This window comes from Aedes aegypti, chromosome 1 (assembly GCF_002204515.2).
Source record: "Aedes aegypti strain LVP_AGWG chromosome 1, AaegL5.0 Primary Assembly, whole genome shotgun sequence".
In the NCBI taxonomy this organism is placed as follows: domain Eukaryota; kingdom Metazoa; phylum Arthropoda; class Insecta; order Diptera; family Culicidae; genus Aedes; species Aedes aegypti.
Window position 1 is genome coordinate 137,011,076 of NC_035107.1, and position 13,780 is coordinate 137,024,855.

General features: G+C 36.5%; 1 protein-coding gene across 2 annotated transcripts; it reads left to right on the forward strand.

Annotated features, from left to right (window-relative positions):
* Window positions 1-3,114: 3,114 nt before the first annotated feature.
* On the forward strand, window positions 3,115-6,512 carry LOC5564053 (protein stunted). Of its 2 annotated transcripts, XR_002501051.1 has the most exons (5): window positions 3,115-3,273; window positions 3,341-3,406; window positions 5,876-6,006; window positions 6,118-6,183; window positions 6,414-6,512. XR_002501051.1 is itself a non-coding variant. In XM_001648333.2 (4 exons), exons 2-4 carry the CDS (start codon window positions 3,378-3,380, stop codon window positions 6,431-6,433), a joined length of 180 nt encoding a protein of 59 aa, XP_001648383.1. In that variant the 5' UTR covers window positions 3,115-3,273; window positions 3,341-3,377; the 3' UTR covers window positions 6,434-6,512. The 2 variants fall into 2 exon arrangements, 1 of the variants encoding a protein (XP_001648383.1); XM_001648333.2 differs by lacking the exon at window positions 6,118-6,183.
* The last annotated feature ends 7,268 nt before the right edge of the window (window positions 6,513-13,780 follow it).

Genomic DNA, 13,780 nt, shown 5'->3' on the forward strand with positions numbered 1-13,780 from the left:
AATAGGCGGAAAAGGTAGGAATATCCATTCTCTTTGTTCTACATACGTTTGTTTTTTTTTTTGTATTATTGCATTACTTTCATAGAAATTGAGATCCGGCTGGTAGGAGCACTAGTTTGAGGTTGGAAAACCAGGATATGTGAGGTTAGTTTCATTGAAACTTTCACCTGCGCGATTTTTGCGCTTAAAAAAAACACGTTTCGGAACATTCTCCGCTGCCTCTAAAAATACCATTGGATAGTGAAATGAGTTTTCTATCATTGGATTTCATTCAATTTCATACATTACTTCACTTAAACAGTGAAAATAAATATATTCTTCCGAATGTTTTGAAACCATGAATGGGTTTGACATTGCTTTCGGAAACCATCATCATGACGACAGCAGCACACCTCAGCGGACGAATTGTCGTCTTGGGAGCGAATGGATCATAAACATTAAACAAAACTTCGCATTCTGATTACACTCTCGATTCAAATCACCCGAAAATGAGTAAACACATGGAGATGTTGACTACGCTGAAAGTCGTCTCGTGCCATGAGCCTGGAATAATTTATAAACACAGACAAACAGACGTCACACTCTCATCGTTGTCCATCGACCACCTTTTTAACGGTCGATTCAAAAATATGGTAGGTGGCCGACCCGCCACCCGCAGCGCTCGTATCGTTTTTGTTCGTGTTTGATGTTTACACACTACCGCCATCTGTTGGCCCGTCGGCCAAACACACCGATTATAGCATTGGGCGTACATGTCTTCGTGACTATGATTTTGATTAAGATTTGTTCTAAGTGTTACGTCTGTTTGTCTGTGTTATAAAGTTTTGAAAATTTGCATACAAAAAGCGTTATATAGAGGGAGGGAGTTTAAAAATTTCCTGTTTTATCGTTACGTAATAAATGGAGATACGGAATATCGAGAGTCAACTGATTTTGCACTGGTTTTGTGTTCTATTCGATACCTCCCTAACTCGATGGTCCTTCCAAAATCAAGTTATGGCTATCAACCTTGCAAGGTTGGTCGTAGAATTTCATTTCGGTAAACTAAAATGACGAATTCAGCCGGTAAAACATATTTTTATCGAAATCTCGTTCAGTTTTGACAGACGAGTGATATTGACAGATGCAAATCGACGAAAATTAATTAAGTTTACATAAATAACCGAGACCGGCAATCTTATTTGCCGCAAAAATCAGCAAACAAATCTTTTTACTGAATTTCGGCAAATTGCATCTGTCAAAACCGAAAAATCAGAGCTGCCGGACACAACATTTCCTTAAAATGTTTTTAAACGTTCTTAGAAAGAGGAAGAGCACCTACATGTAAGTGTTCACATGAAAAATGTTTTATGGCGTATATTTGTGCGTAATAATGATGCATTCAGACGAGTCAGCTCATATAATGCTATTTTTATTACATTTTCAGAAATATTTCCTGGAACTTTTACTCCTTCATGGTCGTGCTTGAAATGAAAAAGAACGAAATTTACTCAAATTTAATGAAAGGTGGGATGTTTACAGTGATGGTGTTTTGTAACGCAATTGTACATTTGTTTTGAATAAATTTGTTTTGATTATTGAAATTTGTATGTTTTTTTTTTATTTCTTCTTCCAATTAAAAATATTATCGTTTTGCCGAATTTCGGTAGTGGTGTGTCGAGATTTTCAGCAATTTTGACAGCTGGGTTGATTTAACATTTTGCAGCTCAATCGGCACTTTGAACTTTTACCGAGATTTTTGCCGAAATCTCAGCTGTTGAGTTCTCGGCAATTATTTTTGCCGGCCTCGGCGAAATAAATTAAGTGTGTGTTACAACCATACATTCTTTTGTTCTTTTGACTTTACTGTGCGCCGTGTGTTGGTGTTATCTCACTCTCTCTCACGGGCAACTTAGAAACAGTAATAGTCAAACGTTTTAGGGTTTCTCGCATAACTTATGATCTCGCCCTAAAAGCCATTGGTAACCATGTGTGTAGCTCGTTGTTTCTGAGCATTTGAATGGAGTTACACGTTATTTAACAACGCTATGGCGAAGAAATGATCATTATCTACCTGCCAGTGGTGATGATTTGGATGTTTATTCATTCATTTGCTCAGAAACAACGAGCTACACGTAGTTACCAATGGCTTTTAGGGCGTTATCTCAGATTATGCGAGCACAGACAAACAGACGTAACACATAGAACAAATCTCGATCAAAATCATAGTCACGAGGACATGTACGCCCAATGCTAAAATCAGCGTGTTTGGCCGACGGGCCAACAGATGGCGGTAGTGTGTAAACGTCAAACACGAACAAAAAACAAGGCAAGCGCTGCGGGTGGCGGATTGGCCACCTAACATATTTTTGAACCGACCGTTAAAAAGGTGGTCGATGGACAATGATGAGAGTGTGACGTCTGTTTGTCTGTGATGCGAGGTTTATTCACAAATTTCATAACGCCAAAAATGGGCATTTTTGTCACCCACTCACCCCCTCGTAACGCATTTTGTATGAATATTTTTTTTAATTTTGTATGAATTCTCGCATAATCTGAGATAACGCCCTAAAAGCCATTGGTAACCAGCTGTGAAGCTCGTTGTTTCTGAGTAAATGAATGAATAAGCATCCAAACCAACACCACTGGCAGGTAGAGAATGATCCTTGCTTCACCATAGAGTTGTTAAATAACGTGTAAATCCATTCAAATACTCAGAAATAACGAGCTACACACATGGTTACCAATGGCTTTTAGGGCGAGATCATAAGTTATGCGAGAACTGTAACATTTCAAGGACACCCACCCACCCCCATTAGTGTTATGAAATATGTGAATGGGCCCTTATAGCATGCATAGGCTCATTTGTAATGAATATAAGCAAAATAAAAACCTTTCAAAATATTAGCGGATGCAATAAGAGCCACCCTAGTATTGCACACTCTTGAATAATTTTGCTCAGACAACGAGCTGGTCCGACTCCATAAATGGAAAATTATTATTTACAATCCGTTGGTTATTTATTTAATTTCCTTCAAAGGTGCGATAGCTTCTTGGTTGTCGCAATTTTTATGAAAAATTTAGTCGATAAACAAAAAGAGAGCATAATTCTTGTTTATTCAGCAAGACGGAGTCCTAATGAATGAGTAGAAGTTTTTCAACGGCCGAGTGGAATTGCGGCGAAACAAAATCGAGCGAAATAGAAAGTGGCAAAAAAACGTGCAGAATCCAACTACCAAACGTCACATTCATTCATTTGGTGTGCGATCGCTTGCGGCAGACATCCCCTAGTTTGTAAGTAACATTTTTCACGATTATTGCCTGATTTTCTACTAAAATTCTTCGTATAATAACGTTTTAGCCATTACGTACGTCGGATCGAATAATACCGCTCGAAAATGACTGCCTGGAGAGCCGCTGGTTTGAAGTAAGTACCCGAAAAAGTGATGTTTTCATTTTGGCCGACTGCAATGCAATTTGTTCCTTACGTAACCTCTTACGAAGATTTTCTGAAAACCGGGAGGCTGGAAGGTCCGGAATCCAGGGCTGGTATCCGGGCTCTTTCTAGAGACTTCGTCTCCATTTTTAATGAAAATCTTTTGCAATGGATGGTCCACTAAAGCCTCTTTTCAACAAAAATGGTCTCTAACACAGGGTTGGTAGCGAGTCACTTTTTTTAAAAGCCGGTCATTTGAATTGAAGTCTCCTTTTTAAAGCATTTTTTACTGAAGTCACTTTCATTGGCCACAAGTGCAACTATTTTGAGCAACTTGATTTTCAATTGGACTAGTGAGTAATAAATTAAAATTGTACGCGCTTTCAAACTGCATAGCAAGTTTTTGAGCTTTTTCGCAATTGCATTCTGAAGTTTTTTTAATTTCAGGTAATTTCCTAGAGGGCTTAGAGCTAGGGTCCAATTGAGAAATTTTATTTTCAAAATTGTTGTTTCTCAATTGAAAAAAACGTTTTTAATTCATTTTTGGAGATTTTGCCATATAGCTTCCATAGCAGGATTGCGAATGCGTTGAAATTGTCTTCTTCTTACTTTTTTAAGCGGGATCAGTTTAAGATCATCGTCTATTATTACGGATTCGAATTTTACAGAGGTTTTTTCACCGATCTCTATAATTGGTAGTTACTATAGCAAATCTTTCAAAGATTCCTACAGCTCTCACAAGAAGTTTTTGAAGCAATTCGTTAAGGTATTTTTCTAGGAAAAACCTCAAGAATGCCCCCAAGATTATTCATATGGATTCCTTCCCGAATGCATATTGTTTTCCAGGGGTTATTCCAGGAAATCTATTAAGAGTTCTTCCAAGAACTTCTGAATAAATTCGACCAGGGTTTGCTTATTGAAGTCCCCCAGTATTTGTTCTACTGATTTCTCCAACATTCCTTTCACGAATTACTCTTGCAGTTCTTCCAAACATTTCACGAATAATTTTCGAATAAAATCTTCAAATTTTCTTCCAAATTTCATTCAAAGTTTCACATCAGCAAATACTACAGCATTCTACACATTATTTTCGGGATTGCGTTCAATGTTTTTCTAGAAATTCTTCCAGAAAGCCTACAAGATGTCAACCAGGAATTCGATTGTTTATTTTCTAAAATAAAATAATAGATATCTTAGCAATTTATCTAGAAAATCAACCACAATTTTCTCGTGGTTTACTTTCAGAAGTTCTTTCAAGAGTTCATCTAAAATTTCTACAAAAGTTTGACCAGAGATTACTATAGGACTTGTTTTAGCAAGGGCCTCCGATTTTTTAAGGAGTTTCTTCCAAAAATTTTGAAAAACAAAACTATTCGCAATTCCCTGGTATTCTTCGTCTTGGAACTGAGACAGAGCCTGCTTATCAGCTTAGTGTTTATTGAGCACTTCCACAGTTATCAACTGATAGCTTTCTTTGCCAAAATTGCCATTTTCACATTCGTACATTGTGTGGCTGGTACGATAATACTCTATGCCCAGGGAAGTCAAGGAAATTTCCATTACGAAAAGATCCTGGACCGACCGGGAATCGAACTCAGATGCCTTCAGCATGGCTTTGCTTTGTAGTTGCGGACTCTAGCCACTCGGCTAAGGAAAGCCCCAGTTTCCTGGGATCATTCTTGGATAAATGCCGTCAGTATTTTCTTGGGAAATTTCTCAAAGATTTTCTGGAAGACTGAAAATCTGAAATAATCTTATGAGGAGTCGCTGGAGTAATTCCTAAAGGTATTCATAGAGAAATTTCTGGTTGAAATCTAAAAAATATCCTGATCAACAATTTCGGAGGGAATCTTAAAAAAAATATGAATCGTTGAAGAAATTATTGATTGAATTTATGAGGATGTCATAAACGGGAATCCTGGACAAAATCACCTGGAAGACTTTGAATTTTTTTCAAAAAAAAAAACGAAAAACTATTTCTAGAAATTCTGCAGTAATTTCTGGATTTAAACTTTAAAAAAATCCAATTCTCGATTGAATTCTTAAAATAATCTTGAACAAAATTCATGAAGAATTTCCAAACAATCAATAAATGCATTTCTGAAGAAATCTTCGGCGTAATACCTGAAGGAAATTTTTAGTACATTTCTGATTTTTTTCTGAACCTTTAAAAAATGCATTTAATAATATCGATGATTAGTACTTGTCGCAATTAAAAAAATAGATGTATACATAGACAAATGTCTGACCGGATTTTTGTTTAAATTTCCCTTAAAAACTCTTATCTTCGGGTTTCTGTATGGTCTTTATTTTGTTCCTGTGAGCTCTCTTTTTGATTCCAGTTTGTTCTCTTTTTGTCACCATTTCTAGCATGAGGTCTCGTAAATTTCCTATTTTTTTTAGACATTAGCACTGCGAATCAATCACAAAATGCTAAACCTTTTCTATTGTTTCGTTTAGCTACATCAACTACTCCAACATTGCTGCCCGTCTGGTCCGCAAGGCTCTGAAGCCGGAACAGCGAGCTCAAGCCGTTCGGCGAGACGAGTCCCACATCAAGTTCACCAAATGGGTCAACGGAAAGCCAGAAAGTGAGTATCGATTTGAAAAGACATTATTTGCCATTTCTTCTATTGTTTCAGGTTAACAATTACAATGTCGTCGATCTTCAATTAACCGTTTCAATCAATATTAAATTGCAGATGAAAAGTAAACTGCCACCCCTAATTTTATCTCTCTTGGGGATATATGGTTAACAAGTAGGGATTGTAAGTTCCGGGTGACCCCTGACCTAACTCGAAATGTGTGCTTCTTGCTAACATTAGAAATTGCCGGCCTTGTGTATGAGCAAAATTGAATCGTTTCGGTTTTCCGCCCTTTCAGTAACCGGATTGTCAAAATTCACTCATTTGGAATCGTTATTCAAATTAACTGTTGATATCTTTAAGTCATCCAGGTTTTCTAATGCTTTTTCTCTTTTCTTTTTGTATTTTTACAGAGGCTGGTGAAGTTGTTTAGATTCGGAATTAGGTCGTCTGTATCTGATTCGGTTCAATGTTAATAAAAAGTCAAGATTCTACGATGAAGAAAAGGTAAATTTCAGAACTTGACTTTATTTCATGTACCTACATATGTTGAAAGAAAGCCGTTATTCACCACCTATCTGTTTGTAGGCGTCTTCAAGATTAAGCAATCAGGCCCGGCTCTAGAGGCACTTTCCCCACCAATTGCAAGGCTGGTAGCAGATCTTTTTGAGATGAATGTCTCGTAAAAGTCACTTTTGAATAGAAGGTTTTCAAAGTATTTTTTAATCAAAATAGTCTCTATGGTCACTTTTTTCTTTATTCTGCTTACTGCGAATCCAGGTGCAAAATTCTAGAAGTTCACGTAGGGCTGGTAGCAGGTCTCTTCTTAGAGACTTGGTATTCATTCTAATGCAGGTCTCTAATGAGCCTATTTGAATTAAAGGTCTAAGATCTCTGTCGATAAGCAAAGTTATATTTTAAGCTACTTTTTTCGGTCCAGGTCCTTTCGTAATGAAAATTTCTTTGACTTCATTAGAAAAGAAAACTCAAAGTTAATAACTGTGGAAGTGCTCTTAGAAAAGTGCTTAAACTGAGATGCAGGACGTAATGCCAAGAAGAAGATATTCTTACGCGACCATTGCATAAATTTTCCAGGAATACTCTCACATATTCCTTAAGATGAAGGAGAATCCATAACTCCGGGGATTTGTTCATACATAAATAAATCTAACAATTTCTCCAGGAGTTCCACTCGAAATTATTACAATAATTTCTCAAGTCGAAATTTGAAGATTTTTTTTTCATAAAATCCATCAAATAATTCCAACATTTATACCACCAGCTTCGTGGCTGTGCGGTTAGCGGCGTCAGTCGCTTAGGCGTATTGTGCCACGAAGTGTGGGTTCGATTCCCTCTCCAGCCGGTGGAAAATTTTCGTCAAACGAAAAATTCATCACTGGGTTACTGGGTGTTACGTGCTGTCCATTGCCTAATGTTTGTGTTCGTTCAGTTTGTGTAGCCTTTGGCTGAAGACGGTATAAACTGTCTTTTTCGTTTTAAAATTTACCAGGGATATCCTTCAGTTTTTTTTAGGAATCCTTTTATCAATTTCTTCAGTCATTACTCTAGAATATAAAAATGCGCAAAATCTTTCCAATGAGTCCTAGGGGAATGTGGGGCAAGATGAGCACCCGGGGCAAGATGGGCACCCCTAGTTTGTGTCGTTCCTACCTATTCTGTTCATTAAATTATTTGGGGTTCTGATGAATATCATTAAAATGATATGATGATCATAAAAATCAACTAAAAAATCAACAGCACAGCGTAAATATTGTCAAAAATACATAGAAGTAAAAAATTTACCTTTTTATATAAGATTTGTTCTTTTAAAAGTGATATTTTTGTTGCGTAAACAAATTTATTCATACGTTTTTGGTCGTATAGTTATAGAATAATCTTCTGTAGGTAATCAGGAGCAAAACTTTTATCAAATTTAAAAAATATTTCAACTGTTTTGATTATATTAATAAATTTACACCCTTGGGGCAAGATGAGCACCATGTTCAAAATTAAGTAAAAGTGTGAAATTATAGAACCACATTTAGCTGTGGGCTTGACTTACGGAAGATACCGCAAGATTGCACAAAACAATTTTTCTAAAAAATATATAAACAAACAACAAATTAAATCGTTTTTTAAGCAAAATCTTAGCAATTTATGGAAAGTTATTTATTTTTTGATAAAAGTTTTAAAAACTAAGCTAGTCGAAGATAAATATTATCAGATATTATAGATAATATCTTGGGATATTGCAAGCATTGAAAAATAATAGTTTTCTTTAGTAAATTGCATCTTTTTATGGGGGTGCCCATCTTGCCCCGCAATTTTTTTGACCGATGATAAAAAAGCTATTTTTTAGCGTGTTATTTGTAAAACTATTTATCATTTTTTAAAACTTTTGATGGTTGGAGGTCAAAGTAATAATGTAAAAGATAAGGATGGTTACCAATTTTACCAAAATAAGAACGTTTAAGTAGGCTTAAATCGCGCTTATCCTTAGGGTGCCCATCTTGCCCCGCCTGACCCTACATGTATTGTTCCAAGACAATATAGAAAGGTTTATTACAGGTTTGATAAAATTTGGACTAAAATCACTCCAGAATTTTCCTATATTGATATCTTTAGTCAATTTAAAAAGATTTCCACAGTTCTTCCGGAATTTGATCCATGGATTCCTCCAGAGATTATTCCACAAAATCTTTTAGGGCGATACATGTTTAACACTTCAGTCGTCGCGCTGTTGTATTTTGTACAACACTGTTGAAAAAACCCCGCTTTTCGTTCACAACGGCAGCGTGGTGGTTCTGATTAGAGATGGGCAAAAAGAATCGGAGCCGTTCAAAAGATCCGGATCACTCAAAAGAACGAGTGATCCGTGGCTCTTTTTGGGCGAGAGTCGATTCATTGGATCAGCACGGATTAGATAAAAAAAATAGTCCGGAAAAAGAACGAAGCAATTAAATTTTCCCCTATTCTCCTTCGTTCGTTTCTCGGCTGGATTGAAACGCTTGCTTTGCGTGCCACGCCACACATGCAAGCTGCACCGTGCTCTCTGCGCTCTCAGCATAGACAGATCCTGCCCACTTGCACACAGGAAGATGTAAGATAGAGAGTAAAAGTGCCAACTTGAATGGCAAGCACATTTTTCGCTTCTTCCTTTTGGTTCAGGTAGGTGAAATCGGTCGAGTGTTTCGGAGGTTTTGGGGAAGAGTGAGAGAAGGGTACAAAAGGAGAGACACATGCCGCGCAACAGGGAATAAGCCGCTCTTTTTCCGTATGCTCGGTTCAGTTCGCTCTTCTTTTGCGAGCCGCTGAGCCACTGAACCGTTCATAAGATCCGGTTCACTCAAATGATTGATTCGGATCGGATCCGTCCATTGAAATGAGCCGTTTTGCCCAGCCCTGGGCCGGCTTTAAACAAAAGCTATTTAGTATTGTTTTCAAGAAGATTCTTGAGGAATACATTTTGGTTTGGTGTCGATAGATATCTTTGATGTAAAATGACAGCATATAAATCACAACTGTTATACAAAGTACAACAGCGCGACAACCCGAAGGTTAACGTAATCAAATAATATTTTGTCAGTATACTGGTGCACATATCTAGTTTCTAGAAATGGCCAAAGGAACTCGAGTATATTCCTATGGCCGGAGCTATTCCGGTGCGTCACTGTGTCAGGACGGGTAAAAAATGGGTATTTTTTCAGGACATGCCAAATAACTTTATCTATTTGCAATGGCAAACATTTTAATTTGCATAAATCATTAAGATTCGATATTCAACATTATAAATAAAGATTCTAAACGGTGCAATTTAGAATGTACCGAATGTGGCCACTCCGCCTCAAAGAACCGGCTATAGTTTTGTTGGATACTAAACCGTTACAGTTATCGAAAAGTAAAGATCAAACATGAAAGTTTACGTAAATACGTTCCCATAAGCTTGCCACCTATGTTTAGATATGAATCGGCCACTTTATCGTAAATTCGAGGCGTGTCAGGGCCGGAAATGTTCATTTGTTGGACCAATCAAATGCAAGAAAAATGGTTACTCGTTTATCAAAAGGTTCACACTGATGCGTTTTTCTTGAAACTCCATGATTTAGTGGATATAGTTTCTAAAAGTGGCCAAACGGTCTCGAGAATGCTCCTGTGGACGGAGTTATTCCGGTGAGTCACTGGGTCAGGTCAGGTGCTCCTGGAGGTAGGCAAATCTATAGTCTATAATCTATAGTCAGATAATTTTCAGAATCGGCTATAATGCCAATCATAAAACTATCGTTTCCAGTTGAACATTTTTCCAAATACTATTCTAGGACTTTTGAAAAAAAATCTCTGAACAATTATTTTAAAAAGCTCTGGAATAAAATCTTGTAAATTATCTTGGAAGAATTTGTGTAGGTATCCTGAAAAAACAATTAGCGAATTCGATCAAAGGATTAGTCGATTAGTAAATAGTAAACCCTCCAGATCTCTTAATCGACTAATTTTATCCTACGCCTTTTCATCCACGATTACTCTCAGGATTTTATCAAAATATGTCTCGACAGGTTATTCGAGGAAATCTATAAAATAACTTTTCAAGAATTCCTCGATATGATTCATCGTTTAGTGACTCTAATGAATTCTCCAGCATTTCATCCTGGGATTACTTCTTCAGTTGTTTCAAAAATGTCTCAATGGATTTACTACACTACCGTTTTTTTTTTTTCATTCTCTCTGATCATTTCGTTAGAGATACCGTCTGGTGTTTTACAAAGATTTCCTTCAGAAAATCCTACTGGATACTATCCAGAAATTCTATGTATTTTTTTTTCAATTAGCTTAGCAAATTATCTTTATAATAAATCTTCGAGCTGTTTAGTATTATAAGTACTGTAAGTAAATGATAACCGAAAGTTATCTAGAAAATCGTGTAAAACTTTCTCTTTCACGAGTTCTTTCAGAAACGCTCACTCATCAAAGGTGACTTTAGAATTTCAACAAGTTTCATCAGAGCTTTATTGTAAATTTACTTTAGAAATACCTCACAGATTTTTTCCCTAGATTTCTCTAACCATTTTCTAATGACAATTATTTTCTTGACATTTCTTTGGCGACATGCCTGGAAAAGCTCCTGGAAGAATGGAAGAAAGAAATCTAAAGGCATCTCCGCATGAGTTTGTGGTTGGATTTTTGAAGATGTTCTAAACCGGAAGTCTTGAAGGTGGTCTGAAAAATCGATGCTTCCATCACCGAATAAAATCCTGGAGAACTTATCCTATCTAAAGGATCTTTGAAAGAATGCCTGATAGATTTTGTATTGTAAATCCTGTGATTATCTCTGCGAAAATCCAGGTAGTAGGGTGGAAGTTTCAATTATCGCTTTTACGTCAAAGCAGTCTTTGAACGACTTTTAGTACTTAAAAAAATGCAAATTTTCTTGCAAAATATTGATGGTATCTATTTAAATTCAAAAGTTATTGATGTTTTTCTGCTAAAAATCCTTTGTTTTTGTCATGTCTACCTATCTTAAGTGATATTCATTATTTTTTATACACATTTATATACATACACTACGTCATAAATACGGACTCACTAAAATAAGTATTGCAACACTCAGCTAAACATTGAATCACCCCCCTCAAAACAGGTAAATTCACATTGCTCTATCTCGAAATCCTTACGACTTGCAAAGAAGCGATCTTCAGCAGAAGGTCATGGACATTCAGAAGACAAACAGTTTGGTTCTAGATATCGCCGCTAGGTGGCGCTAGTGAACATGTAAAATTGAGCATTTCAAACTAGTTCTAGCTTGTGATCAACAAGAGATGGAAAGTTCGAGTCTTCGGCAAAGTTGTTCAGAAAATGAAGGACATCCGAATAGCAAACCGTTTGATTCCTAATTTTGCCACTAGGTTGCACTAGTACGCATATCTAATTGAATATATGAAACAAATTCTATCTTTTGAGCCAGATGAGATGGAAATAAAATAAATTCTATCTTTTGAGCCAGATGAGATGGAAAGTTTGAGTCTTCGGCAAAGTTGTTCGAAAAGTCAAGGGCATCCAGGAAACAGTTTGAATTATAATTATGCCATCATATAATGCTATTGATCATGTTTAAATGAGTATTTTTACTAGCTCTATTTCTTGATTTCACTACGGTCCAGATTTGCTATGAAAACCAACTTTCAATCTGGTTCTGGAGAGATGACCTTATGAATTTGATTTAATATAATCTCCCGAATGCTGTTCAGAAAGTCTTTGGCATTTGGAAGTTGAAGTGAACAGGGACAGGATCATATTAAATTAAAGTGATACCGATCTTCAAGTGTATCAGATCTGATTCATATTCTTGTGATTTTGGTATGACTTAATCCATAAGGGAGCGACTCAGTCAGGACTCATATTCATCATATTCAAATTATTCAACTCAGAATCTCTTCATATAGGTGGTTCAAGTTCGATTGACTTCATATCAAAGTGATTGATGTCTGATTCTCTTTATATTCAAGTGATTCAGGTTTAATTCGCTTTCTATTCAAGTGCTGCAGGTCTGAATCACTTCATATACACATACATCATACATTCATATCATGTCTACAAGGGCCATGTTAGAAAAATACACATAAAAATAAAAATGGGCTACAACACGCTTGAAATTCCACTACCACTATTATTGAGACACACATACTACCAAGGGATCAGCCACCCTAAAATGTAATAGAGTCAATTTTTACAAGAACCTCAACAAGTGCCCATCTACTTTATTCAAACATACCACTCCGAAGTTAGTTCGTTCTCGTCTCCGGTTAGCCTGTGAATCTAGTAAAAAGATCTAAAATCATCAAAGCAATGCTATAATTTAATACTAAAACTGTTTGCAAGGTTCCAAACTGGTAATCACCATCAACAAGTAATACTTAAGTTTTGAAAAGGCGGTTAAAATTTATTTTTTGTCCAAACTGTTGACTTATTGCATCCATAATTGGTACACCTACCCTATTTTTAAGGTTACCGAAACAAAATTCTCATGCATTTCCGATCCCAACTATGCGAAATTCATTACCCACTTGCCCCACGGTACCTTACATGTAATTTTCAGTTTTCGTCATTAATAAAAACGTCTTTTGAATTGTTCGACATTAGATGTTGACGTATTTTTTAAAGCTTCTACCAAAAACTTCTCGGGACAAAAATACAAAACTAACTTTAAATATAAGTCGTATATTTCCCCCTTGTCTATGGATCGCATCACCGACCAGAGGTGACTCCCAGATCTTTTCCTCCCTCACTAATAAAAACCCTTCCCGTGGTGATTTTGGAGATGCAGAGGTATTCTCGGTCTCTAGAAGCAACAATCATTACACCCTAACATTCCTTCCTCATCCCAACTGACTGTAAGGACTTGGCCGGTGCCGTTATTGATTAATAATATTAGATCTGCTAAAATTGCACTTCGAGAGTAAGCGGAAACTCCCATCCCTTATTCATTTGGATCGTAGTGCAATTCTTACCAGTTCCGATCAACACGGAGTAGCAACCATTGACAGTCAGTCTATGCTATGATATGCTATGCTAAAGAAATCTTCGGAGTTATATCTGAGTCAATTACCTAAATTATTTTCTGATGAAATTCCTATGGAAAATCATAGAAAATGGATACAGTAATACGAGCAGTATTACTTGTCGCTATGCCACGAAGAATCCCCAAAAAAGGTCTTAAAAACATACTTAGAGAAATGTTTAATCTGATTCAATAAGGAATCAAACCCCTATCTCCTGATCCCTGTTAGAT